At 42.7% G+C, this 27,340-nt stretch overlaps 1 protein-coding gene across 8 annotated transcripts in view; it reads left to right on the top strand.

Moving 5' to 3' along the window:
- The window catches only part of SEMA5B (semaphorin 5B), a 241,330-nt gene extending 215,561 nt beyond the window's left edge, over nucleotides 1-25,769 (top strand). For 5 of the 8 annotated variants that reach the window (XM_085552293.1, XM_015868672.3, XM_015868670.3 and 2 more), the window contains 7 exons: nucleotides 1,252-1,477; nucleotides 2,121-2,339; nucleotides 4,056-4,226; nucleotides 5,148-5,297; nucleotides 6,198-6,242; nucleotides 8,887-9,092; nucleotides 24,254-25,769. In XM_085552293.1, the coding sequence (XP_085408419.1) occupies nucleotides 1,252-1,477; nucleotides 2,121-2,339; nucleotides 4,056-4,226; nucleotides 5,148-5,297; nucleotides 6,198-6,242; nucleotides 8,887-9,092; nucleotides 24,254-24,409 (1,173 nt within the window). In that variant the 3' untranslated portion in view covers nucleotides 24,410-25,769. Of the gene's footprint in view, nucleotides 1-1,251; nucleotides 1,478-2,120; nucleotides 2,340-2,820; nucleotides 4,227-5,147; nucleotides 5,298-6,197; nucleotides 6,243-8,886; nucleotides 9,093-23,728; nucleotides 23,799-24,253 lie in introns of all 8 variants that reach the window. The other 3 variants (XM_085552295.1, XM_015868674.3, XR_014947901.1) reach the window with 2 other exon arrangements.
- The last annotated feature ends 1,571 nt before the right edge of the window (nucleotides 25,770-27,340 follow it).

The raw sequence follows: 27,340 nt of genomic DNA, 5'->3' as shown, positions 1-27,340 counted from the left end.
GCTGGAGAGGATGCTGAAATGAACTGGGAAGCAGAGAGGTGGCAGATTCCAGAAGTCAGTGAAGTTGGTGTGAGTGCGTGTGTGTCTGTGTGTGTGTACAGGTTAGGACAGACTGGCATACAGAGAGCTTCTGCAGGCCTTTCTAGACTTAGATATCAAGTCCTTTACTTGACACTCTATGTTTCACTTTCCCACTCCCAAGAATGATCCTGCTGAGTCAAGGAGGTTCTACATAGAATAGAAATGAGTCTCATTGTCATACTTGAGTAACCAACAGGTCAAATACCCAGTTAACCCATCAATGAGGCAATGACTACCAATTTTCTCTCTTTATTTTCCCTTTCCTATTCTGGCAGCTGTTTCATGCAGCTGTTTTAATTAGTTTTATGGGCAGTTTTCTTTCAGTGTAAGCAGATCTGATCTGGAACCTCCCATCTGTTCACAAGCTGTTTGGCATTTACTCTAGAATCATAAAGTCCTAAAGAATTATATTTCTCACCCTCTGCCAGAAAAGATGGGTTTATTTATTTAATTTTAGACAAGAACTTAATGTCTTTCACTGGAATTCCTCCTGCTGGTGGTGAGAATTGTAAAGACCCCATATCACCCCATCCCCACGAAGTGAGAATGTTGGCTGTACTCTGTAGATGCTCATCTTTACACCAACAATGGCAAAAGTTCCCCATTAGGGAGTTCTAAAAGCCAACCAACCAAACAAGAAAAAGGAAAAAAAAAAAAAAAAAAAAAAGGCAGTAAAAAAAAGATTATCTAGAAGTGTCTTAGGAACAAAACAGTAAAATTTTCAAGGAATGATCTTTACTGATATTTTGCCCTCATGGGGCTCCCCCAGGATGACCTGAGAGCAGCATCTCAGAGTCATAGCGGAAAACTAGTTTGCCGTTACTTTTATGCATTGCCTGTTTTATTTTCCTGCCCATAATGTACATAATGCATTCTAAGTCCCACAGGACTCTGAGTCAGCAAAGAAATGCAAACCTGAGCGAGACATAAAAATAGTAAACAGTTCATCCTTGAGGTCCACGTAAGGCTATGTGCCACCACTGCCTCCCTAGCGCCTATGTTTTGAGCTGTACCCAGCAGTATCTATCTTGTATCTATGAAGTCGGAGAAGGTGAATGGAAGATTTTTTAGATACAGAGGGAACCCCATTGTTTTTTAGGATGCAAACAAATTTGTGTCAGTCTGCTGCTCTTTGATAAAGAAGGTCATAGTGGTTTTCCTTCCTGGCAGGAATATAAGACCTGCAACCCAGAGAGCTGCCCAGAAGTGCGTAGGAACACACCTTGGACCCCTTGGATGCCTGTCAACATCACCCAGAATGGTGCCCGCCAGGAGCAGCGCTTCCGTTACACGTGTCGTGCCCAGCTGTCTGATCCCCATGAGCTGCAGTTTGGAAGGAAGAAAACTGAGAGTCGATTCTGTCCCAATGATGGCTCAGCTATGTGTGAAACTGACTGTATGTCTTGCCAGCTCTGGGGAATCATGGTTATGGGACAAGCCTGGGTTTGGTGGTTGGAGGGGGAATTCTCTCAGAACAGCGAGAACCTGAATGTATTTACATAAATCTTGGCACGTATGACTAGTGCCACTGCAGAATGGCAGGGATGGAGAGAGCCCTGTGATGTAGAAGTCAATACAGCCATGTTATGGTAGTGTGTAGAGTTATTCTTGGTACTTACAGGCTGCCCTAATGAGAATGGACAAATGATGAGGATGCACAAAGAGATATTCCACAGGATAGTTTGTCTTCACTCTTCTTTCTCTCTGAAGATCCCTTTGTGTGCTGCTTCCAGGCTTATTCCCTTCACTACTGTTGTAGTGCAAGTCAGTGCCCTGACAGCACAGCCCAGACTGCCACAATTTGTTGCCCAGAATATTTATTTATCAAGATTATTACTAGATGCAGTTTCTGTGTGCACAGATTTCACTTCCTTCTAGCTTTGCTGTAATGCTATGGAACACAACTCTAACTAAGGGCTTTCAACAGAAACTCATCTCCAGAGTGCATAAATCCTGATTTTATTGAGCCAAAGACTTTTTTTTTTTTCTACAGCCCAGCAACTGATTGATTTGTGATGTTTTGTTTGTTTTCCTTGAAGCTCTTGTTGATGACCTCCTCAAGACTGGTAAGACCTCTGCACGGATTATCAATGGGGGCTGGTCCTTTTGGGGGGCCTGGTCTTCCTGTTCCAGGGACTGTGAGTTGGGCTTTAGAATCCGGAAAAGGACATGTACAAACCCTGAACCTAAAAATGGTGGCTTGCCTTGCGTGGGGTCAGCGATGGAGTACCAAGACTGCAACCCACATCCTTGCCCAGGTAACCATGATTGTCTTCATGCATGATGAAATTCAGAGGTATTCTTCCCCATCTTAATGGCAGAGAGATCAAAAATCAGTATTTCCAAGGTGCTTTCATTTTTTAAATTTTCTTTAATTTGGGGGATTTTCCTTATTTTTTTTTTTTAAACCACTATTGCAATGACTCATGTATGCAATCCACACACTTTGGTGCTGTGACCTATGTTTCACATAGGCTAAGAGGGGAACGCAGCCACAACCTCTAAACGAAACAGTATGGTGGCTTATTTAGCAGAGTTTCGCTTGAGGCAGGTTTGATGCTCCATCCAGTGGAGAGCATCATGGTACCTCTGCAGCTTGGTGAGGAGATGGGCTTAATGAATGTGACTTAATGCTGTGTAGAGATGCTTGATGTGGCAGTTCTTCTTGTGAACACTTGTTTCTTCCCCCTCTCCTGCTTACGTATTGTTCTTGCGATGGGCATCTACTCTTGACATCAGTTACCATTTCCTGCACAGCCAGCAGGGAGTATTCTTGCCTGGTTTCCTGGTTTTCAAGTTTGTCCTCATGTTTATGTTGCACTCCTTGTCCAGAATAGTAATAATAGACCACTGACTACTGTATTCTCACTCTCTTATCATTCTCCTTGCTCTGTGACAGCTAAGCTAAATTTAAATGATCTTAAATTACCATGTCTCTTTGTAGTTGTAGCAATTTCTAGCAGTAGCTCTGTCTACCTCTGGCAATATAGTTTGTGGCCTACAGTTGAAAGTGCTGCATTATTATGGTATTATTATGATATTAAAATTCAATGCAAAGATAAAGTGCCAATGCAGATAGGACAACATGATCAGAATGTGTAGCAAGAGCATAGCAGGAGTGTCAGATATTGCACTCTGTGGCCTATAAAAAGAAAATAACTCTAGCACTATAAAGGCAGCTATTAGTACTATTTTGGAAACTCTCGGTGGCTTTTCACTAATGTCTGTGCCCTTCTTCTGTGCTGTTTTCTCCCTTTAGACACTACGATGTTTTACAATCTGTTCTGAGTGCATGATTGCTATTTCTCTGTGTCTCCCTCTGTTCCTGCCTCACTCAATATGTATACACAAATCCTGGGTTTATCTTGCACTAAGTCATGCGGTTGTTATCTCCTGAAATAGCGGCATGGGGACCTGAAAATCAGGTAGTCTAGTAGCCTGACAAGAGGGGTTGGGAGCCAGAGTTGTTAATTCCCACCCTGGATTTGTTATTGATGTGTTTTGGGACTGTGTTCACATAAAGCCTCTGAGCTTCTGTTTTCTGAAGGCTGGGACTAAAAGACCTGGGACCCCCGGGAGGAACGTGTCATAAAAGCTCCACTTAGGTTGTATGACTTTTTTTTTCCAAGTAAATGTGCTGTTACTATAGGTCAAGTGTCCAAAAACCAGTGCAATAAGGGTATTTTATAAAAAGTTGTGTAACGATTACCCTACAGAATAGTTTCTGTTATGGTGCTTCATAATGCAGTCATTTTGTGCATGGACTTTGTTTAGCATCCACAGAGTGCAGCACATTCCAACCCTCTCTTGACATGAAGCTCTTGTTGTGAGGCCCAAATGTGTCCTGGGGTGAAAGAAAGTGCTAGCTAGTCTAGGCAGGGTAGATCTAGGTGAGATACTGGGACTCTGTGTCACAGTGAGAGGAGTAATCACTTACATGTACCTCTTTCTCCTTGCTTTTCCATATCCTCCAGTGAAAGGCTCATGGTCTTGCTGGACTCCTTGGTCTCAGTGCTCAGCAACCTGTGGAGGAGGGCATTACCAGCGCACACGGACGTGCACCAACCCAGCTCCATCTAGTGGAGAGGATATCTGCATCGGGCTGCACACTGAGGAGGCTCTCTGCAACACCCACCCATGTGAAGGTAGCCACTTTGGGTCCCAGCTGGGTCTCAGCTGGTTAGGATGCTGATGGGAGCAAGGTGCATCTGCAGCATGTCATAAGAATAAGCCGGGGTCACCATCAGTTAGTAGCTTTACTGTCCAGTCAGTAAATGTATATTGAACCAGGGAAAGCATAGACATCCTAGCGTTCAAATTAAATGCTTCATCACCTTTCTTTTTACATGCTCACCAGACCATGCTCTGGCATTCTGGCATTAGCCAGGCAAAATCTTGTTAACGGATGATCAATTTAAAGTAATTGAAAAAGCAAGACTTTGGTTCTTGAATGTGGAAGCTTTCGAGACAAACAAAAGGAGTCGTGAAGCATCAATCTGTGCCGTTGCTGAAGGGGAGATCCTTTTTCTGTCTTCCACAGACTGGCAGATGAATGTATGCTACAGCTCAGGGAAAAAATTCACATCTGTGCTGACTTTGAACCACTTTTGTGTATTTCTGACCCAGTGCAGACTGACTCCTGCTCCTAGCAACCTTAGTAAAACTTTATAAGCACTGTAATTTGTGCTGGCTGCCTGGGGTATCCCTGAGAGACTACTTCAGATTTGGAGGTCCTGTGCAAAACTGTCCCATCCAACTGCTTGTATGTTTTTAACCACAAAGCTGATACAGGAGTTTTAAAACCAATTATGCATTGTGCAGTGCTCCAGCAAGGGTCCACTTAGTCTGTATTAAGAAAATTACAATCAGATGAGTGGATTATGATGCTTGTACTGTTATTTGTATCATGATGACTAAAGTCACAGAAGGCTCCCAGACTGGATGTGCGGGTGAGGCCCATGTGAGGATCTAAACACCCTCCAGCATGGGAGAAGCTTGGTTTCCACGAAGGATCCTTTGCCTTCTTGATGATGTTGTCTGTGTGTTTTCTTGATCTTGGAATTAAGGTGGCTGGTCAGAGTGGTCAGAGTGGAGCCTGTGTAATGAAGAGGGCATCCAGTATCGCAGCCGTTACTGTGATGTACACAGCCCAGACTCTTCTCAGTGCGTTGGGAACAGCACGCAATACCAAGATTGCCTGTATAATGAAATTCCTGGTATGTACAATGCCATTGAAGAGGGAGAGGGTGGGCCAATACAGGAGAGAAGCTCATGACCAGGTGTCAAGCTAGGGTGAGGTTTTCTCTGCTGTGAAAGGGATGCTTCTAGTAAAGCAAGCAAACTAAAAAATAGGTTATCAGCTCCCTTGTTGAAGGTACAGGATAACTGAGATTCCTCTGGAGCAGCTCAGCTCTCTTTTAATACAGAATTACCTAGATCTGGAATGAATAACTAGTATTGCTTCACCCAGATTGAACCTCTTACCCTTGCATAGCTCATTTTAGGCTGGGTTATAAAAATGTGCTCTGTTCTCAGCGTGGTGCATGCAAAAGGAGATCCTTGAGTTCAGTCATGAAAGGAAGGATCCCAAAAGTGTGAAGAAGCAAGGTGGGGAGGATGGAGGCAACTACTGTGTGAAGTGGGGAAAATAATCAAAGGTCTAACAGCAGCGTGGTTGATGGACAGATAGTAGTCATCATTTTCTACTCTATTTCTTGTGGAAATTGAATGTCTCAGGAAAATATTTGACATGAGTCTAGCCTGAATTACATCTTCCAAGTGTTCTTTTCTGGATTATAATGACCTGGCTTGAAAATCTGAGATCCCCAGATGGTTGTAGTCTTTTTTTCCATGATTTTCTTAGCTGTCTTCTTTCCCCTAAACTGAAGAAGCTAAATCAGAATCAGGTAACTGTACTGTAATTGCCAGGTCTTTGGAGAGGTTTTGTTGCATGTGGCTCACAGTCTGAGCTTTTCATTCAATTTAGAGAGACTCTCAGCTTGCCGCAGAACACATGAGCAGCTTCTTGTGTCTGGATCACAGGGGGGTTTAATTACTTTAAGAAGTAAAGTGGTGGCAAAATGACAACTTTCTCCAATCTTTTTCTCTTTGTTTAGTGATCCTGCCAGCATCCAGCATTGATGAGAACACAAACTGTGGAGGTAGGATACCACTAACCATATATCTTATTTTTGTCTTAACCTGGCTTCTTTTCTCCCTGTGCAGTATCAAGCAAACCATTAATCTATACAGCTCACATCCCAGTGATAGCCTTAATTCCACTGGAGTCTTGCTGTCTGAGTCAGACTGGAGGAATGTATCACACAGGCCACTTGTCAGTTCCAAGATTTTTGTTTACTTGGGGGTTTGGCTTGGCCACCAAGGGTCATTAATTGCCAGGGAGCACATTGCTTGTCTGTCTCTACCCACAGGATAAATGGTTCAAGAAAAAGGAAGGTATAGTCCTCATTTCACAACTGTAAGCCTCCAGCTGTTTGGAGGCAGGTGTTTTTAAGTAACCTGTAAAGACTTCACTGAACAAAGTCTCTTAGTTCCTTTTCTGATACAGGACTAGATTTGAGTTTGTAGTTGTCTTCCAAGCTCTTCTTTTTACTGAAGTCCTCACCTCAAATAAGTTGTCTCCTTTCTGCATGTAACTGGGGAAAGATCCAGTCATTAGTGTCGCTCTTCCACTGCCCTGTGAGCCACTGTGATAAAAATCCAGACTAAAGAAAATGGCAGGTGCATTTGACATTTTTAAATGCTGGTTTCACACTAGTGACCATGTCAATTCCTGCTAGCACCACAGCCCTGCTTTCCTTTGAAAGGAGTGAAATGTAGGAGCGCTTTATGGATATTCCACAACTCTGTGTTTTAGGAAGGATTCCCTGCTGAGGTGAATTAGGAAATATAACGGTGAACTGAGATATTCAGTGCAATATAAGCAAAGCTGGATGGAAGGAGAATGAAGTGGTGTCATTTAGCTTCACCAGACGTAGTTACATATCTGTGCTTTAGCTCTCATGAGTGAGGTGAAGTAGGCAGAGATGAGGATATCTTAACAACATTCAGTAGAAAATTGCTGTCTTTCTGCCATTTTTTTTGGACCACCATGAGGACACAACAGAAAGTGGTAATCTTGCAATAGAATTTTATAGTGTGGTTTGAAAAATAAATGTAGCTTGTCAGTCTAATAAATTCTGTATGTTCCTTAGTGTAATTATGATTGAAGTGCTTTACTTTGCTGTAGGACTCTATTGGTTTGGTTCCTTTTAAACTCAGGAGGATATTCTTTAACTAAAGATTAGAGGAGAGCAGCAGACTAATGGGCAGAATTCTGTACTTGAAAAGCGTATCAGTTAAAATGTAAGATGGCACCAGAAAAATGCACACCGTGATCAGATTAAGAATGAACCTCATTTAAAGCCACTTTCAGAGAGTAGTCCCTTCCATTTCTCTGCACACAGTTAAGTCAACACAGCAGTCTGCGCAAATGAATAGGCTTTTTTAAGTAGAATGAGCATTTTACCACTGCAATCCCCACTGAGCCAGTGTGGCCACCCTCTGAGACAGCTGTCCTGGGGGGCAAGCTGTCGGGCATCCCTCCCAGGCATTGGTCCCTGTCATTCTTGCTTGAAAGATTACAGAGAAAAAGCATTAGAAGACAATAATATTTGGAGCCATCCTTGCTGATTCTTATTCTGTAGATTCCCCAATGCAACACAGCAAAAGACGGCACGGTCATAAAGTTTTGCTACCCAAGAGTGCTTTTGGTTGCTTTGTTAACTTGGTGGCTGTAAGGATCTCTAATGTTTGTTCTGGTGTTGGTGGGGATCTTTTGGCAGTTCCTTTTATGGTGGGGTTTGAGACTTTCCAAAGGAAGGGTGGAGCAAGGAGTACTCTTTGACATTGTTCTCCCACTGGCCAGAGCTGGGAGTCAGGTATTCCCAGTGCACAGGGCACTCCTGGAAGCCACAGCTTCTTCCTGGAGCTTGCAGGGTGCTGCTCTAATCCCACATGGAGGGCTGTCTGCAGGAGGCTTTTATGGGCCAGGAGCTTTTCTTTTGGAAATATTCACATTGCTGCTACTGCACCAACACCTGCCTGTGACTGCCTTCCTATCTTTGTGGAGGAAGCCAACAAAGCAGGGTTTTTTTCCAGCAGTTACCCCCCTTTTCTTTTTCCTCCTCATGATTCTAATTCCCTCAGTGACTGCTGTTTCTCCATTAGCCATACCAATACTCCTCAGAGGTAGTGCAGAGGTGGCCAAGCAGCACTCCCTTGTGAATAAGCAAGAAGGCTGAGTATGTTTGGATTACACGGGGGAGGACTGTGTGTCTCACTCACCCCACACAGTCTCACAGGCATTACGGACAGCTGACAGAAAGGGCTTTTCCCTCCTTTCCTTCCCCTTCAGAGAAACACCGAGGATTTTTATCCCCTTATTTCCATGACACACGCATGCTTTGGAATCCGTTAATGTGCATTGTTTGTATGGCTCATTTCTTTAGCTGTCAGCTTAACATAATGTTTAGATTCAATATCAATAGAGGGAAGAGAGGATACACAGGGAGCTGTGAGAAATCAATGCATGAAACTGTTAAACTGCACAAGGCAGAGCTGCAGTGGGGAGACTGATTTTCGGGGAGATTATGTCAGTTTATGTTGGAACGTAAGACTCGGGCTTCAGCAGGTTATTAAAGTTGATCCTGAGATGTCATGGCTCTGATTTGCACCTGTGGTCTTGTCGGGAGAGGAAAAAAGCCTCTTCTTTAAAAATAGCGTCTCCTGTCATTTCCTTTGCAGGTTTTAGTCTCATCCATCTGATTGCCACCGGGGTCTCCTGCTTCTTTGGCTCCAGCCTCTTAACGTTTGTGATTTACGTGTACTGCCAGCGCTGCCAGAGGCAGTCCCAGGAGTCGACCGTTATCCACCCAACCACTCCCAACCATCTTCATTACAAGGGCAACACAACGCCCAAGAATGAGAAGTACACCCCCATGGAGTTCAAGGTATGGTACTCGATGGGAAATGCCACAAACAGCTTGATACTGCCTGGACTATTCTGTATTTATATCATGGTTTGAATTGGGTAGGTTTGTGTTTTCTGCGCCCAGCTGTTGGCTTTGTATGTGGGGCTGAAGGGGCATTTAAGCCATACTGTCGCAAAGGGGTTAAAAAGTCTCATTACTGCAATGGGATTTTGTTCTGTTTCACAGTCCTGATGAATGCCAGTCTGGCAAGTACATACCAACATACTCCAGGCCATTCTGACTATTGTATGTATACAAATTGTCCTCTAAGAAATCAGTAAGAGCTCAGTTCACTGCTTTGTTAGCGCGTGGTAAGAGGAAACGGAGGGGAGGAAGAATAAAAACGGAAACTTCATTGACAAATAGCTGGGAAAATGCTTATTGGTAGGATGAGGTTCTGGAAATGCTCTGTGAACTGCAAAAGTGGAGAAAATGAGAAAGCAAAGAGAGTTCTGCCCCCCTCTATCAGGGCTGGACAGGATTTATCCCCAGGCAGCCATGCAGAAATTTAATGATAGCTGGAGACTTGGATGCTGAAGCCTTGGGAGAATATTGAAGAGACGTATTATGTTGGCACATCTGCTTGCTAAAGTGAACATCACCCGTTATCTGAGAAGACGGGACTAAGGGTGCAGGAGACAAGATGCTGAAACAGTAGAAGGCTGCTCTGTCTGAAGATCGGTCTCCAGGTGAAATGTGAGATCAGAGAGCTGGGCAGGTGGATGGGTGCAAGGCTTTTTGTGTCACTCTGGGACGAACAGTCAGCCTAAGGTGAATTGAACTGCACGGAGCGTTGTTTGGGGTGTGAGTACAAAGCAGCAACAGATCCTGCAGCTGCTTATTCCTTCATAAAGCTGTGTGCTGTTGACATTATGATTGTGTTTCTGTTGATTTGGCCTGGCTTCTGACTGAGACCCAACACTGTGATTGGCTGTGGGACCATTGCCACTGTCTGAACTCCCTGGGTGTTGGGGCTGTTTCTACGTAGGGACTTTATAACGTGGGTCACAAGAGGACTCCTGATATGTCACCATGATTTTCAATGTGAATACATGAATACGCATCAGAATTAGGAGCTTGTATCAAGTCACTTGAAGAGAGTCAATGTTGTTTTGACATTTTAAGGGAAAACAGTGTGAGCTGGAAAATAACAGACCAGCTAGGCAATAAGGATGCACTGAATTCCTTGTGTTGGGCATTGTAACCCCTCAGAGGATCCCACTGCCTATAAATGCAGTCTTGAAAATACATTTTCTAGTAGTGTAAGACTACGGTTGCATACAGTTTAATAAGGATGCAGCATCGTAATGCGAGTCAGCATAGATTTGTGGAAAGTAAATCATGTCAGGCAAATTGGATTCCTTTTTTAAATTAAATAAATATTGATTTAGATGGGAGGGAAGCAGCAGACATATTGGGATTTTCAGAGGCTTTTAACAAAGTTTCACAGGATGTATTATTCTACGCGCTCTGTACACATGGGTTAGGTAATAAATTATTAAGACAGGTAAAGAACTGGGACCCGATCCTAGAAGCTTCAAACTATGACAGTAAAACTTTTGGTTATGTGAGGAGTTGTGGCAAAGTCAGTAGGAAGATGCAAGTGAGAAAGGCTTCCAGGAATGAAGGTGAGCAAGGGTATATGACCTTATTTCTTACACAGCAAACAATGAGAAGGTAAAAGACACGGTTTTGGTTTTTTGTGGGAACAGGATGTCATTGCAGGATTGGCTTTATATGAACATTTTGTTCATAATTTATACTATCTTATTCCATCAGATCATGCTGAAGTAGAAATAATAGTTAAAATTTAGAAAAGAATGAGGTTTTTCCCAGAATGATCTTGATTGATTGGGTAAATGGATCCTGAAAGGCAGTGTGTCTATGCAAAGTGGTGCAGTGGAGTCAAAGTAATAACAAAGCCGAGCAAAGTTTAAAATAGCAGCAGATTAGTTAATGAAGTATCAGGAGGGAGCTGACCTCCTTGATAGACTCATCTCTGAATACTTGATCTAGTGTGTAGCAATGGCGAGCAGCTGCTAGAGACTTTTGATGGACACAGAGTGCACAGGCACTAGATCAGGTTTTGAAAATGCAGTTTATTGAGAGGAAGGCATTAGGTAGCTGGGACTGATTGAGTTAGGCTCGGGGAGAAAAGACCTGGGCGTAATGAAAGATACACCAGTGAGGCTTATTTACAGAACATTAGGAAGTGAAACAGTTCAGGTGCATGAACCTGCAGTCATTTTAAAGGCAAAAACTAAATGTTTAGGTGTGAGGAGCTACTTGCTAAGTCATATTCAGAACGGTGAACAAGGCAAATAGATTTTTGGGATAGGTAAGATTTATTTATCAAGTGGAGCCCCTTTTCTCTATTTGTGTAAAATGATTCCCTGTGTTTATCTTCCCTATTGGCCCTCCTTCCTGAAAGTCTTGCCTGAAAATTCTTTATTTAATAATACCAATTCACTACTCCTCAGAGTTGCTTAGAAGAACATAATGTTAGTGTAGTAAGCGGAAGGCTCTGTGTGCTCTGTGCTGTGTAATTACAGAACTTATTGTTAGCCAGCTTTATATTTAGGAATAACTGGCAGAGTTTTCTTAGGGTCAGGAGGGAATTTTTCATGCCTACAAGAAACGTGTAATTTTATTGTGATGCTTCTCAATTAACATTCAAGTGATGAAGGAGCTAAAATTTACCTCCTGGGAAATGAGAGTTGGACTGAGCTTGTATATGGGCCAGTCTGAATTTCAGGTGTGTACTTATGAAAGGAAGTGAAAACACCTGAAATTCCAGATTCTAAACCCAAATTAGTGTATGCACCAGATGCAAAATAAATAAATAGAAATCCCCCAACGTTTTTAGTTGATGAAAGCAAAATTATTGCAGGCTTGTGTGTGTGTGTGTGCGCACGGAGAATTTAATGTACCCTTGATTAAGGAAAAACATGACATGCAGACTGTTTTTCAGTAACAAAAAGTGATAATACACGGTGATGCGATGGTAGCAGAAGGCTGAGCGTATGCAAAAGCCTGTTATTCACATTCTTTGATAATACTCAGCCTTCTGCAGCCATCTTTAGTTTATTTTCATCTTGAAATATCTCTGCTCTCCAACCAGCAGGTGAGCACAGTAGAAGGTTTGGCAACGCTGCATTCAAATGTACAGCTCTGAAGGCAGACTCATAAATCAAGGTGAATTTTATATGAAGGCGGATTTTAATGAAGGAAGTGCTGGCTGATCTGAGTCTTGTTGGGCATTTCAGCCTAGCAATGCAGTAATGCAGATCAGATGTAAATATCATACATAATGGTGACCTATTGATCATTTTGCTGACGCTAACTTGCCGAGGCAGTGTTTTGCAGAAGAATGTGTTAGTTTTTGCTGTCTGGTTTTCCCTTCCTGTTTTACTTTCTCAGGAATGCTGTGAGGTTTATTATTAGCTATTTTAGCCATGGTGTCTTAAAAGATTTCATGCATATGCATTTACCAGCAGCGCGTTGATTTTCATTTGTTATTCACAGATTGTAGGGGAGAGAACTTTTGGGTCACCTAATAAGCAGTTCATGTTTCATTAATTGGTTAAAGTTCATACAGCACTCTGACAATATTGAAGTCTGTGCAGAACAAGAGCATAATGAAATAAAAATTATCTGCACTTCACATTTTGGCACGGTGGGCTACAGAACTGTCTATGACCTTCCCAGTACTGCCACAATGATTATTTAGAATATGGCTGCCAAAGCAAAGGGAAGATCCTCTCTTTTGACGTCTTGCTTCAGTTAGTTGGTGTCTTATTCATGCGAGTTGCTTATTTATCTCCATGCTGATGGAGAGCCAGATGATCCTGCAGTCAAAGCAGGAGAATGTAGGGTCAGTGTTGAGCCCTTGAGAATTAGGAACTGCAAGCTGCCGCACATGAAGAAAAGATTTGGACTGAACATCTTCCTATTGCTAAATCCTCTGCCAATAAAGAGAGCCAATTTTTTGCTCTTTGTGGGATATGGACAGGCAAAGGCATCTGCACATTGGTCCAAATCCAAAATGCAGTGGCCTTTGGATCAAACCAGATGTGATTAGTGAGAAATATAAGTTTGCAGGATGGTTGTGATGATGATTCTGCAGATTTTCTTCTTGATTCTGCCTCACAGACTTCCCTTTGTCCTTCCTTCCTTAAGCACAGTCATTAGTCATGCAGTCAAACTCTTTGTGTACTGTTGCCTCAACTAAGCTAGGGAAGCACTTGAACATTGCATCTGTTCTAGGCATCACTGCTGCTCTTACAGACACTAGGGGTCAAATACTGAAGTTGTGCTCAAGCAAAGTAATGGTTTCTGTTGAAGAGTAAATGTATGTGGGGGAATGTAAAGTAAAAACTGAGTGACATTGCAGGAAATGGCAGTGAAAAAATGGAAACTAAATATTTTGTTTCATCCTGTGCCTTAATTTTCCAGGAGGATACCAGAAAAATGCATATGAAGTTGTGTAGGACTGTGAGTCCTGTAGTTGCCCCAGATTATATAGCAAATATAAATTCACCTACCAGGAAATGGCAGAATATTCACTCGATTTCCTGGAACACCAAATAGAATAGAAAACAGAATGAATATTTTTTAATAAATTGAGATCAGTGCTGTTGAGAATCAAATGAGAATGCAGATTGGATATCAAAAGTCTCTAGAATCTGTGATTCACACTTAGTAATCACGAATAATTCATGGCAATAAAATATCAATGTGGAGGGTTACGAAACAGAAACCAATTCTGTCTTCGGTAGAAGAATCCTTCTGAATAAAACAACAGACTGAGCGTTTGGCATGGCTTCCAGCACTGCAATATGAAGTAAAGCTCAGGATATAGGAAAATGGATGTCCGTATGGATTTTTAATGTGTCTCTCTTGGTGATGGTCATTTTTACTGCCACTGAAAATCACACCTATTTTGTCGCAGGGAGACAGTCAATGGTTCGCGTTTAAATGAGCTTTAACTGCCATCAATGCCAGAGGAATGTTTGTCTCAGTTAACCCTGGTCTTTGAGGACATTTGTTTCTTCCTGCCATGGAAAACATAGAGCTTTTGTGTCCTGTTGCTTAATTTAATGTGTTACTACTTCAACTAAAATTGGCTGATCCATTTATTTATAGTGATCATAGCACATAGACTGATAGTACTGTGATAAAAGAGTTTTGTCTTTTCCCAGTGGCCCTTTCACTGTGCATCGTTCAGGTCCCAGGATGTGACTGTAAAGTTCAGACATAAGCCAGCAGATACGAATCCCAACATAGCCAATAAGTTACCAACAGCCTTCCTTAAGTATTTGCTTGAGCTGCGTGGTGTTTTAGAGAGAGGTTTAGCTGATGTAATCAGCTGGAATAAAATAAATACACACGTATATACAAATACAGTAAATCAAACTGCAACGTAAATTTTGTTCCCAATAAATTTCATGTCTTACAAAGACTATTTCCCCTGAACAAAGTGGCATTTAAGAACATTAAGCGCTTGAATGGTAGAGCACACATTTTTAGTACTTACCGTGAGTATGGTATTATTTGAAAAAGAATAGTAGGGGCAGGGGGTTGTGTTGGCAAAGGAGCATTGTGTCCTTTCTTGTATGATCCTGCAGTTGCAAATATCACTTCAGGGGACTCTCAATTTGCATAATGCATGCTAGGAAGAGAAAGCAGGAGAGCTTACTGATGGGGAAAAAAAGGATTAAGTGGTGCATCTCAGTCAAACTCCATTAGTATCTTTTCTCCCCTTTATATCATTGGGTCGAGTCAAATTGAGCAGTCAAGCATGCCTGAAGGTGTGGGTGTCCAGGGACAGCTGTGCCTGTGGAGCACTGTGCATCTCTTGGAGGTGTCCTCACCCCAGGGCAGGAGCAGCTCAGCAGTGCTGCTGTGTGCATGTCACAGATATCACCCTCGTGTAGATATATTATTTAAGAGCAGGGGGAACTGCCAATTTGAGCAGCTTCCTTGCTCCTGTGCCCTCCAGGATGCAAAGCAACTACTGCCAGTGGTCCTCCAAAGGAAATTAGTTCCCCCTTCATCCATTCTTCATGAAAGCTCTTTATTAATTCACGGGGCTGTTATTGCTTTCTGGGAGGTGAGAATCCACCTTGCTCCTCTTTGCCCACCATTTTGTGAGAGTCCGGCTTTGTGGATGATGTTTTGGTTTCCTCTTCCAACAATACTGAGAAGTTTTAAATCATGCTGGGGGTAGATGCTTCGTATTCATCCTGCTAGGTTTTCTGGTGTTGGCTTATGCTTCTCTCCTACTCCTTGTATGAACAGGCAGATTTGCTATGCACTCAGGTCAGGATTATGGTCTGTGCCGTGCCTCCTCATAGTCTGCTAGTCATCATGGATGCTCGCACCAGCTTTCTTCAGGGCTGTGTTGCAGGAGTTGTGATGATGTGTGGGCACAAACAAAACAGGTTTGTAGGCAGAGAAGTTTTGTTTGATTTTGATTATTTTTTTGAATCAAATCAAAGAATCATAGGAAAAACAACAAAGCAAACCTCTCAGCTTGTTGAGCATATGACCTGCTAGTTCAGATCTGGACAGCTGTGTTCAGAAGTTCATCTGATATTTCCAGCTAAACGAGGGGATCTAATAATTGATATCACTTTTGTCTTGCAATTTTACCTTTGCTAATTTCTCAGGGGATTGCATGCATCTCCCCTACATACCCGCCTGTGCTGGAAGGAGGATTAAATGAAGAACTCCAGCAATGGGAGTAACAAAACCACATTGCATGGAAAGCTGTGTACTTACATGACTTCCCTCTACTGGCCAGAACAGGAATATTTCAAATATACCCTAGTCCCATTTGCTAAAAATTAATGGTTCTGCCTTGGTCCAGTTTCTTGAAGTGCTTCTTCCCTCCTTGTCTCCGCAAAGCTCTGGCTGGCACTGGTATGCACAGCACTCACACCGGGAAGTCCCCAGTGCCTCCAGCAAATGGAGGAAGAAGTAATTATGTGTTTGCAGAAGAGTTTAAAGGGAACCTTGAAAGCAGGGAGCTGAAGTAAAGGCAGAGGAGAATACTGGACAAATGATAAATACCAGAAAACAAAAACTTAGCATTATACTGGGAGGGGAGCTGCCGCACTATTCATCTGGAGTATCTCCACTAGCAAATAATAGATTTTTAGGTAGAGTTCTAAAGAAATGGAGCTGCATAAACAGAAGACAGATAGCTGTGTCAGTGTTCAGAACCAGAGCTTGCAGCAACGCTTCAGCCATTGACGTCTTCCCCCCAGTGCATCGTTTTTATGTGCACAACAGGTTTGGCATAGGGAAAGCAGGCACAGCTCTGCCTGCAGTCTCCTGTAGACAGGGGGATTCCTCATTAAGTCAGCTCTAACGCTGTCCTGAGACTTGGCAGTAAGCATGTGAATAAAGGAAAAAAACCTGAAAATTGGTGTAGGAATGAATCTAGATGGACTGTATCCCAGAGCCTGTGAGAACCAGCTAATGAACAACTCCAATTACCTTTATAAATATCACGGACCTTGGGCAAACTCCCAGTACCATGAAATGCAAAGGTAACACAAAAGCATTTGTAAGAATGCAGGCCAATTTCCTCCCAGCTAATTGAGTCATTTTTAAGCTCCTCAAGTGCAATGCACTGAAGTCACACAAGTAGCTTTAACAACTCTGTGTGAGAAATACCGTTTGGATTTGGGGATGAGACAGAATATCTGTTAGGCATACGTTCACAATCAGTAACATATTCCTCAACATTCCCCATTCAGCAAAACATATCAAGGGAGTGTTAAACCCCAGTTGGTCTTTAAAATTTGGCAGAGTAGAGGCCATAGCAGAGAGTGAAACCAGGAGAAACAAATGGGATTGACTCATCTGTGCTTTTAGTAACAGTGATGGAAACTGGTTGAAACAAATCTGTGTCGGTGATAATAAGAGAAACCTGCGTTAATGTTGGAAAGGCAACATATCACATGGTCTTATGAAACTAAAGGTGCTTAGGTGGAACTGACAGCTGAGTTGGGACCATAATGCTGAGAAGGAAGAAATCAAACACGATCACTTTTTGCACAGTTCCAGCATTAAAGGATGAAAGAAAAGAGCCAGACTGAGCTGCATATGGGCAGATTCTCAGTTGGTTAAAAACTGCAGCTTCACTGGTCCGTATACTTAAAGAATAGAGTGTGCTATAGGTGTCTGAAGTAATCTTGTGACATGTAAGTACAAATTAGTTCGGACAGGAATGCTGCTGCAGAGATTGAGACTTGGCTAATGGACTGTAAACATCGGGCAGTTGTTAATAAGAACATATGGGGCTGTGGGGAGGAGTTGTTCAGGGCACCGCAAGCAGAAATACAAGGTTTGGATTTATTTAATATCTTCATTAATGAGCTTGGAGAGGGTGCAATCAGTGTGTTCATTAAACCGGTAGAAGAGATGGAACTGGGAGGTGTGTCAAAAAAAAAAACAGCCGTTGGTACAGAAATAATGGAAAATGACCTGGAGAGGGATAAGTGTAGAGAGGAAATAACAAGGTAAGATGCAGCATGGGGAGAAAACAAAGCAATCTTGAGGAAAATAGTGAAATAGCAGCAGTTTAGAGGGTGGGAGATACTTGGAAAGCAGTACGGCTCTGAGAGACTGAATAGAGCTAGCAGATGGCAAATTAGGCTCAGTTTTAACTTTTATTTCTATTTTTACTACATCTTTTTCTGTTTTTTTTCTTTGCACCGCTGCAGTTACACCTTTGCAGTTCTCAGCTAAATGTAGCGCTGCAGGCTGGCACTGCTCTGCATGACTTATGTTTGGAATTCACCGCCAGAAGCAGCTCTGAGACCATCCCAAAGCTCAGGGCTGTAACTGCAGCAATGCAGGGAAAGCTGCCTGAAACTGAAGCCCAGTAGGGCCAAGCGCCTATAGGTGATGCTCTGCACCCGGTGTGTACTATTTAACTTACTTGTTGATTTAGAAAGCAGTGATTGTACCTCTGGTGAGTTGATAGCACGTCCAAGGGCAGGTGCTGATGCTGTTGTGGTGATGCTGTTGTGTACATGAGGGTCACAGTAAGCGGAGAGGCTCAAGCACCAAGGCATAACAGGGCAGCAAGGAGACAGATTGCACCGTCCCACACAGCTGAGGTCATGTCTGCTGCATCCAGTGCACCAGCTATATTGGGAAGCAGGGCAGGGAAGCCCAGAATTTCTCTTTTGTATCTGGGCACCACGTCATGCGTGTTGCCACCACCAAACTGCTGTTGAGCCAGAGGTAAATAACATGCTCAGTGCTAGACACCTGCACTTGCCAGTGGGAAGACTTCCATTGACTGCAGTTCCTTGTTAAGAAAAAAACATGGATCTGGTTCTAAGCGGGGACGCATTTTTCTCTTATTATTACAACATGCAGTTTGTTTTGTCATCGTACCCGTGCTTACAGTCAGAGATGTGCCAAAGTATCTTTCTGACAATGGTTCTTTATGTTGCTAACTCTGAAGGTTTTTATGAGCTTTAACCGGCAGTAATACAACCTCACTCCCTCCCAAGTATGAGGATAAAATAGCTATTTTCAAACAGCTATAGAAAACTGTAGCTATTCATTTTCTTATAACTGAATGTTAGTTCCATTGTTAATCTGAGCACATCTACAGATGCTGCCGTCATTTGGGGGCTGCTTAATTTATTTACCAATAACAATGAACAAAGAATTTCCAGTCTAAAAATACAGCAAGGTTCCATCCCAAACGAGCATGCAATCATAAGTTTAGTGGCGCAGTGGGATTTCTTTATATCTCTTTTTGAAAGGAAATACCTTCTTATGGAGAAAATAGATTCTTCATCCGTACATCTACATTCCCCTTGTAATCCTGCAAACAGCCGTGTTGAATCTGTTGGAAAAACTCAATATGTAAACCCTGGCCAGTGCTAACTTTGGCTTCAGCATAGAGATACTGTAAAAACATCAGGTAGGACAGTTTGTTTAATGTAATGCACTAAGCAAATGGTTAAGAAAGATCCGACAGAAGGATTATTGCAGTCTTATAAGTCACTCGTAGCTTGCAGTAAATACATGGGTCTCATAAGGTCCTTCTGGCAGCCTTCCATCTTTGCAGCACTGTTTGTAATGCGTAGCTTGAGAGACACAGCAGTGTTGTGGCATCGGGTTGATCAGAAGAAAAGGGAGCGTGTGGGTGGGCCAGACGTCATCTGTTTTCCTGGTGTTGAATTTTGCTGAGAGAGATTATTTCGGCTATATGGCTTATTTTGTTGAAACGTGACTATTATGCTAATTATTTCCAAATTTACTGGTTAATTATAATGCTGAACTCCCTACCTTGGTGCTTCCAGAGGTGTGCAAGCTATGGGAAATGGTTCTTAATATATTTCTGCAGCCCTAATTCATTTGGCTAATGTTCCTAGAGCACAAAAAGTAATGTCCTTTAATAAGAAGGCATGGCTAACTCCATAAAACAGCTGATCTGTATCCAAAGGGCATTTTGCTCATTCTGATTTCACTGCAAGAAACAAACGACTTTCAAGGAGCACAGAAGAAACTAAATATTGGACCTTGGGTTCCTTACATCACTGCACGATTCCCTTAAGCCTCTATTTTGCTGAGGGATGAGGGGGAGTAATGGCCCTCCGACCGCTGCTGCAGGATGTATGTTGGATGCTGTGTCAGGAAAATGGGAAATGCTACTTTAGTTCTTTCAGGGCTAATTGTGCAACTGAGCTCAGTGGGAATTCTGTCCCTGATTCCTGCAGATGCAGGATGCACATGGGCTTGATCTGGATGTTGCCAAGAGGGATGGCTTGACTTCAGAGTTTCTGTTTGGTTCTCAGACTTGAATTTTTGACCTTTGCCTATGTCTACAGTGGATGATGAGGGTTAGCAGTGCCTGGAGTTGTGACCTTTTGTTCCTTAGTGCTGCTGCTCGCTCTGTGACTAAGGAAAAGAGGAGAACTGGACACACCTCAGTGTCCAACATGGCAAACAAGCTTGAAGATGGAAACTCGGGGCTGAGAGCTCGATGGGGTGGTTTGAAGCTCTCTGGGAACGTCATTGGTGGGAAGCGGAAGAGCTGAAATACAACTTGGCAAAAGACAGTGGGGAAACTGTTGAGCTGGGGAGAAATCTTTGTGCCGCTGACTTTGTGGGGACTGCAGTGCTGCGTAATTGGTGATAAACCTACAGAACCTTTGGGAAACCCGCTGACTCTTCCCTCACAACTGCTCCAAAACAGAAATTTGGAGCTCTATGCAAACACTGAGGTCTGCATGATAAGATGAAGGAAATAATCTTGATGTTGCCTGTCACCTGTGGGAATTACTAGATGGCCTTTTTTTCCCCCTGCGATCCATTGTATGTGTATCAGATGCTTTTTGAAGCTGCTTTTTCATGTTACCTTGCTGAGCACAGTGGGGAATTCCTTCTAATTGGGCACGGAGAGGTCTTTATCTCTTTTCTAAGTCAAGTTTTGAATTTTTCATGATTGTTTATTGAAAATTGAAACAATTGATCTGTTTATGTGTGTAGGAAATGTTTATACAGCTTGAACGTGCAGCTGTAGGAGTAGTACTGAAAGTCCCATACTGTTACACGTGATGATATTTAGATACATCTGGGAGCATGTAAGCAAGTAGGTCAGTGGATTATGACTCAATGATTTGGAGCCGAGGCAGAATTTGGGAGAGTTATGGCAAGGCTTTGCTGGAGAAAACGCAACAAATGGAAAATATGAATGATGACTTTGGCTAAAAGCATCAGTGGGAAAAACAGAACAAAATTAAATGTATGCATGTGGCCCAATGCAATCAAGTTTAACACATCTGATGCTTGGCTTTACCTTGGGAAAAACAGCTTGTGAGTGTATGGCACTGTTTGAGTTCCAGAGGAAGAGCAGCACGTGAGGGGATAGCAACTAATTTTTTTTCGTTAGAGTGTTTCAGTTCTAAGTAATTACTAATATAGCACCAAGAGTGCTAACTGATATTTTATGCATTTCTGCTAATATTGAAATACTCAGTTTTCTGCTGTGCTTGGCATAGACATGTAATTCACCGGTAACAAGACTGGACCTCTTGATTAGTTAATAGATCACATGTAATGTAGAAAGCTGCTGGTGTTTTACATTCTCTTAAAACCATATCCATCTTAGCCCATCTCAAACCCCACTTTGACAAGGCAGAGCTCCCAGGTTGCAGGGAGTTTTTCATATGTAAGTTGTATGGGAGAAGCTGAAGCAGAGCCTGCTTTTGAGCAATCCACTGGGATCTGTTAATGTGTGCTGTACCTTCTGCTAAAACGTTCCTGAATTGAGGTCAGTGGTGAATAGACCAGAAAAAAAAAGGAGTGATATCAGATATCAGATGGTGTGGCTCATCCAGGAAGGAAGGAAGCAGGTAAAAATATTCGATTGATGCATGGTGAGTCTCTAGTTGTTCATTGGATGGATCCCTTTTTTCCTAACCACCTCACGCTGGTTTCCACAATAGTTACAGTTCTGGTCTCAGTTTTGCAACAACCAGAATCTTCTTCCTTTTGAAGAGATGATGGGACCATAATGAGAGCCTGAAATCCATTTCTCTCTGTGTTTAAAATACAGCTGTGAATGTCAGCTCAGTTACTGACAACAAAGATAAGCCCCTACAACTTTCCCTTTGGGTCTGACAGGTATGGGTGGGAGCACCTGGGGGTGCAGCTGAGCACTTTCATCCCACAATGACTCCAGCAAGGTCAGCTTGTTGGGAGCCTCTGACCTTGGTGGTGTATCCCATACAGTTCTAGGGGAATCCTGTCCTAAAGGAAAGTTGCTGGCCATCTCTGTGCTGTCACAGGTTGTGTACATCTCTGTAATTCGCTGCTGCTTAATTTCCCTTCTTCAAAATATTGGGCAATTTCTATGGCCAGGAAACCTAATCACCTATTTATTAAAATGAGACAGACAATAAGTTTGTATGGGGAAACGTGCAGGCAGTGCACATTGATCACACTGATTTAGGACTGTACTGCCTATGCAGTTTTTCCAGAGACAAATTCCTCGCAGCTAATTGCATTATAAATCCTCTTCAACCCTTTTCAGAAGGTATTTCCCAAAGATATAAGACCTTAATAAAAAAAAACAACGATGAAAACAATAAGAGCAAAGGAAAGGTTGTGAGGTTGGTTATTTTTTTCTTAATTAAATGTTATATGAAAGAGAGAAAAAAAAATGCCATTAATGTTAATTAAGTGCTGAGTGTGCTGTAAGGGATTGGGCTCAAACACTGTGGGACTTGTTGGAACTCACACAGGTTTTCCTCTTGAAAGCCAAGCAAGATGAGTCCTGAAGTTTTGTCCATAGGTTGAGATGGTTTGTGCTATCTCAGGTCAGGATTTTGATGCCAACAAATTTCAGAGGTTGTAATGATGATGTCTCTTGACTCTTAATTCTGCCAAAAAGTGAGCTGGACAAGGCCAGGAGTGTCTTTGAGTGTGCCCAGGGAGTGTGGCAGTGGGGATCAGCCTGTCCTCCTGTGGTTGTCTGTGGCCATTGGATTACACTGCCTGAAGTGGACATCCTGAGCTAGAGACTGATAGGAATCCTTAGTCACTGTGTGCAGCAGGGATGAACACTTGTTTGTTTGCCAGAGAGCAGTTCCCCCCAAAGACTCAGTGACAGTACTTAGCAAAATGAGTTTTTGCAGGCAATCTCAATCATTTTTATCAAGCTGGGTCAGAAAACACTGAAGCACAGAGAAGTTAATTGAATTTCCCAAGGAAGCATAGAAAGCAACAGAAAACTGAACCTGGATTCCTTGTTTGCCAGCCTCCAGCATGAAGCAGCAGACTGTTGTCTGCACTGTTTTAATATTTCTTTGGGTGACTGGGAGCAAAGCATGACATTTCTTTTCTTCCTTTTGTATTGAAGGGCAGAAACTCTCATTTCTTGGAAGTATTTGTCATTTTGAACACGCTTGTACAAATTCTCTCTTAGCTCCTACAAGTGCTGTGCTGTAGGTCCAGGCATGGAAAGACCCCAATCAGACCAGGAGGATTCTGGATCTTTTCCAGTTTCCACATACAAGATGCTTCATGTAATGCCCAGTTCCAGAGAAGTTTTTCAGCAATTCAGTAATTAAACAGTGTCTTTGTCAGGGTACTTTTGCCACAGGAAAGCCTCTCCTTTTTATGTCTTACATAAAATGGGGATGCACAACTCCCATGGTAGCTGTAAGTGTGAGACTGCTATTGGATTAGAAGGTATCTTCTTTTCTTCCTCCTCCTCTCCCCCTCCCCATGCAGTAAAACTGTTTGATTAAATAGAAATTGGGGCTTAAGCTGGGGTTGGGTGTGAGCTGTTTGTGGAACTGAGGTGTAGTGTTTTCCCCAGTACTGGGATAGCAGAACAGCCATTAGATCCCAGACTGGCTGCCTCATCCAACCCCTCCATCTCTGCTCTGGGCAGGAGATGTGTTCATACCTTCCCTATATTTGAGGGGAGGGGAATGTTTTAATGTTAAAAGGGGTGTTTGTGGTTCACATTTTTATGCTGTTGTTGACAACGATTGTTTCATGGTTGTTGAAGTATTTTAAGTCATTTTAGTGTTTCCAAAAGTGACCATGATTTGTTACTTACACTGTAGCTGACAGAAGTGACACACTTAATATCGGGGGGTCCAAACCTGGATATCTACCAATGGAGATGGAGATCAGGTAAATGCACACCTGCTCTGCCAAAGTCAAAAAGCCGCTGTTTGGCAGCTGCTTTGAGAGGGAGCTGCAGGCCATTACATAAGTGCTTTGAAAGAGATTAGATTGAGCACTACCATTAACCACCAAGGTCCGTGTAGGCCCAGCATGGGTCTGTGTGGCGTTGACGTTCAGACAACGTGCCATCCACCAGGAGACTGTGGGTCTCTGGAGAAGACTTTGGGTAGTGGCCCAAGCAGAAGCTGAGCACAGATCTCTGTGAGGAGACCTGGCAGGAGCTGTGGTCCCACAGACTGCCCCATAGTGACCGCGAGGTGCCATCTTACTCTCCCAGCTGGAGGGAAGGTGGTGGTGGCTGCAGCAGAGGCCATGCTGAAGGAGGCAGGTGAGAGGGAGGTGTCTGCAGGTAACTGTGTTGCACTGTGGCCATGCCTGTCATTCCCTCTTCTCTTTTACAGACACTTAACAAGAACAACCTGATACCAGATGACAGGACCAACTTCTACCCCTTGCAGCAAACCAACGTGTACACGACAACCTACTATCCCAGTACACTGAATAAATATGACTACAGGCCCGAGGCCTCCCCTGGAAGGACCTTTACCAACAGCTGATGATGGACAGATCCTACAGGACTAGATCACTTCCTATATGAATTTTTTTTTAATTGATTTCATGGACCAAATACTGGCCCAGCCTCTAGATGTAAATATTGTACAGTAGGGTCTTTTTTTTTCCCTTTGGTTAATTGTATTTCTTGTAAACAGCACATCTCCTTACAAGGACAAAAAAAAAAAGCATATGGACCATTCTGCAGAGCTTTTGTGGCTGTTTGGTTGGAGATGGCTCTCACTACTGCAACTGTTTATATGGCTGGAAGATCAGCATCGCTGTCCAAGGCTGATGTCAAGGAGCTGGCTGTGGCCGTGCCACCACGCAGCAGTACGAGTGCATGTGGAGTGACACAGGGGGCGGCCTCCAGGGGTGAGGAGCATCCTTCCTGGGACAGGGGAGCAACAGGGCACAAGACGACACACAGTGCATGGAGCAGGCCAAGCAGGACTCCATCATGCCAACAACTTGAAGAACGTTTTCCTTTTCGTTTCCTTTTTTAATTTTGATGATTTTTTTTTTTTACTGTTTCTGCAAAAAAAAAAAGAAAAGAAAAAGAAAAAAAAAAAAAAGTAAAGAAAAAAAAAAAGTAACTTTTTAGGGCAACGTTCCTGTATCTTCAACAGAATCTTTTCATACTGCAGGAAATAATCGCCGCCGCCTTCTTTGGTAATATGCAATTTAGCTGGTGAGAAACAACACGCAAATAAAAGTGCGTTACCCAAAGAAGCTTTCTAGAATGTTTCCAGTCTTAATTAAAAGAAAATTATACAGGCAGTGAGATACAGAGGAAAGTAAATGTTGGAATAACGTTGGAGACATGAACTTGGAGTGCCTAACAAACAAAGATGTTTATATCACTGGAAAAAGAAATGTGATGATTGCCGCACGAGAGCCATAGGCTTTTTTTTTTCTCTTTCATTTTGTTTCTGAGACAGTGTTAACTCTTTTTGTTCTAGCTTTGATCCTGATTGTTTCTGCAAGGAAAGACAACATTGGAGGCCATGCTCTTCTTTGTGGGAAATCACCATGCTTTGGGCTAATTTTTACTCCTCTTTTATTGTTGGTTTTTAGTTCATTTACTTTTCAAAGCATGAATAATTCTGACTTTGCAGGGGAGAATGTTTTGTAAGGAATGTTTCCATAGTCTGTTGTGACCCAGAAAGTCTGCTGCACATTCTTATAGCGTCTTCCAGTCAGTACTCTATGAAATGGTAACACAGCTGAGTAATGCGCATTGTTTGCCAATATTTCCTTAATTTTTCTGAACAAAACCAACCCAACAACCAACTGCTGCTGCAGCTATTGAATTGAATTAGGGCAGTAGCATTATTAAATGATATATCCAACCTTGAAATGTAATTTTGTGTATGTGTGTGACTGTGTCTATGAGAACTGTATTAGTCTAATGCAGAAGCCATGTTGTCTACAGCCAGATGTTTGTCTGACATAATTGTTTGGCAAAAAGGAAATTTATTGCTGGTGCTTAATGTACAATTACATCAAATGTGTTAGCAACGTGAACAAGTCCACCACTGTTATCATTCAGTGTTTCTAACTATTTATAATGAACTCCTGATGCTAAGGATTTTAGAATGTTGCAATACCAAGCATGAGATAAAAGTACACCCCAAAATGCGCATGAGCTCCATGTGGTCCCAAGCTTGGATTTGTTGTCTGCATCTTACCCGGAGGATTGCCATGCCCACGCAGCTCGGCTGTTCTTTTTGTCTTTGCTTTCTTTCAGATTTTGCCATAAGCCAACTCTGTTTCTCAGTGTTGTTCCTTTGCAGTTGCTTGTTGGAGGTCTGGCTGGGCCACGTGTTCTGCTCTTTTGTGCAGGTAGCCGGTAGGAAATGAAGAAAGGCTCATACAAGTGCATTGCTTTTCCTGCAAGGAAAAGCCAACGTGACTCTATAAGCCCGCATTACAATTGCTTGACCAGAAGGCAAGCATAAAGTAGCCTCCCATTTTTAAATTACTTTTTTTTTTTCATCTTCAGTTTGCAGTGATCAAAGGCTGTAGGGATGTTTGTAATGAAGTGGGGTTATTTGCACTGCTCCGAGGGTGCCTTAGGCTCTGTGGTGCCCATCATTTCCAGCAGCTGTTCTTCTGATTTAGCAGCTCACCCCGCTTTTCCAGCTTCACCAGGTGAAAGAGAGGCAACCAAACTGCCTGCTCCCCACTAAACACTGGAAATCCTGACTGTAAGCCATTCCAACAAGCACGTGGCCCAGGGGCCGAATGCTTTTACATTGGACTGCCTGGGTGGAATTCCTCAGCTCTCGGTGGAGCGAGTCAGAAGAACACGGAGCTTCTGCAGTCACGTTCACTGTTGTGAAAATTGAGCCACCTTTGAGCCTCCCTTTTAGCACTGACACATTCTGCCATCATCATTCTGCCATCATCGTGCACATCACAGGATTGCAGCTGGAGCATAAGGGATGTGAGTGAGTCAAATCATGCAATGTTTTTTCGGTGTTTTTTTTTTTTTCCATTTTTCCTTTGGTTTTTTTTGGTTTTTTTTTGTTTTTTTTTGTTTTTTCTTCACTTGAAGCATTCTTGTGTGCTTGGCTTAACAAATAACATGATTTAAAAGGATATATTTTTTTTCCCCAAAGAAAGCTCCCATGTAGCAGCTGAAGTTACTTAAATGTTCAGCTCACCAAGGTGGGTCATTACTACCACTGTGCTCAGAAGGTGGATATTCTGTCAGCTATTGGAGGGCAGATGTTTTGAGGGTGGTGCATGCGGTTATCACTTCATTGAGAGGCTCCTTCTTTCCTGTCCTCCAAATGGACCCAGACCTTCTCACATAATGGGCAGTAACAGTGAGGGTCTGTTGGCTCCATTTGAAGTCAGGAGAGAACATGGAGAGAAAAAGAGAGAAATCAGAGCACTTACTACTCAATTAATGTTTGCACAAAGGTGCA

Source organism: Coturnix japonica, chromosome 7 (genome assembly GCF_054131305.1).
Source record: "Coturnix japonica strain WE chromosome 7, WE-NBRP24, whole genome shotgun sequence".
Lineage (NCBI taxonomy): Eukaryota > Metazoa > Chordata > Aves > Galliformes > Phasianidae > Coturnix > Coturnix japonica.
Note: the sequence above shows the minus strand (reverse complement) of the source record. Positions and strands in the feature narration are given on the sequence as shown.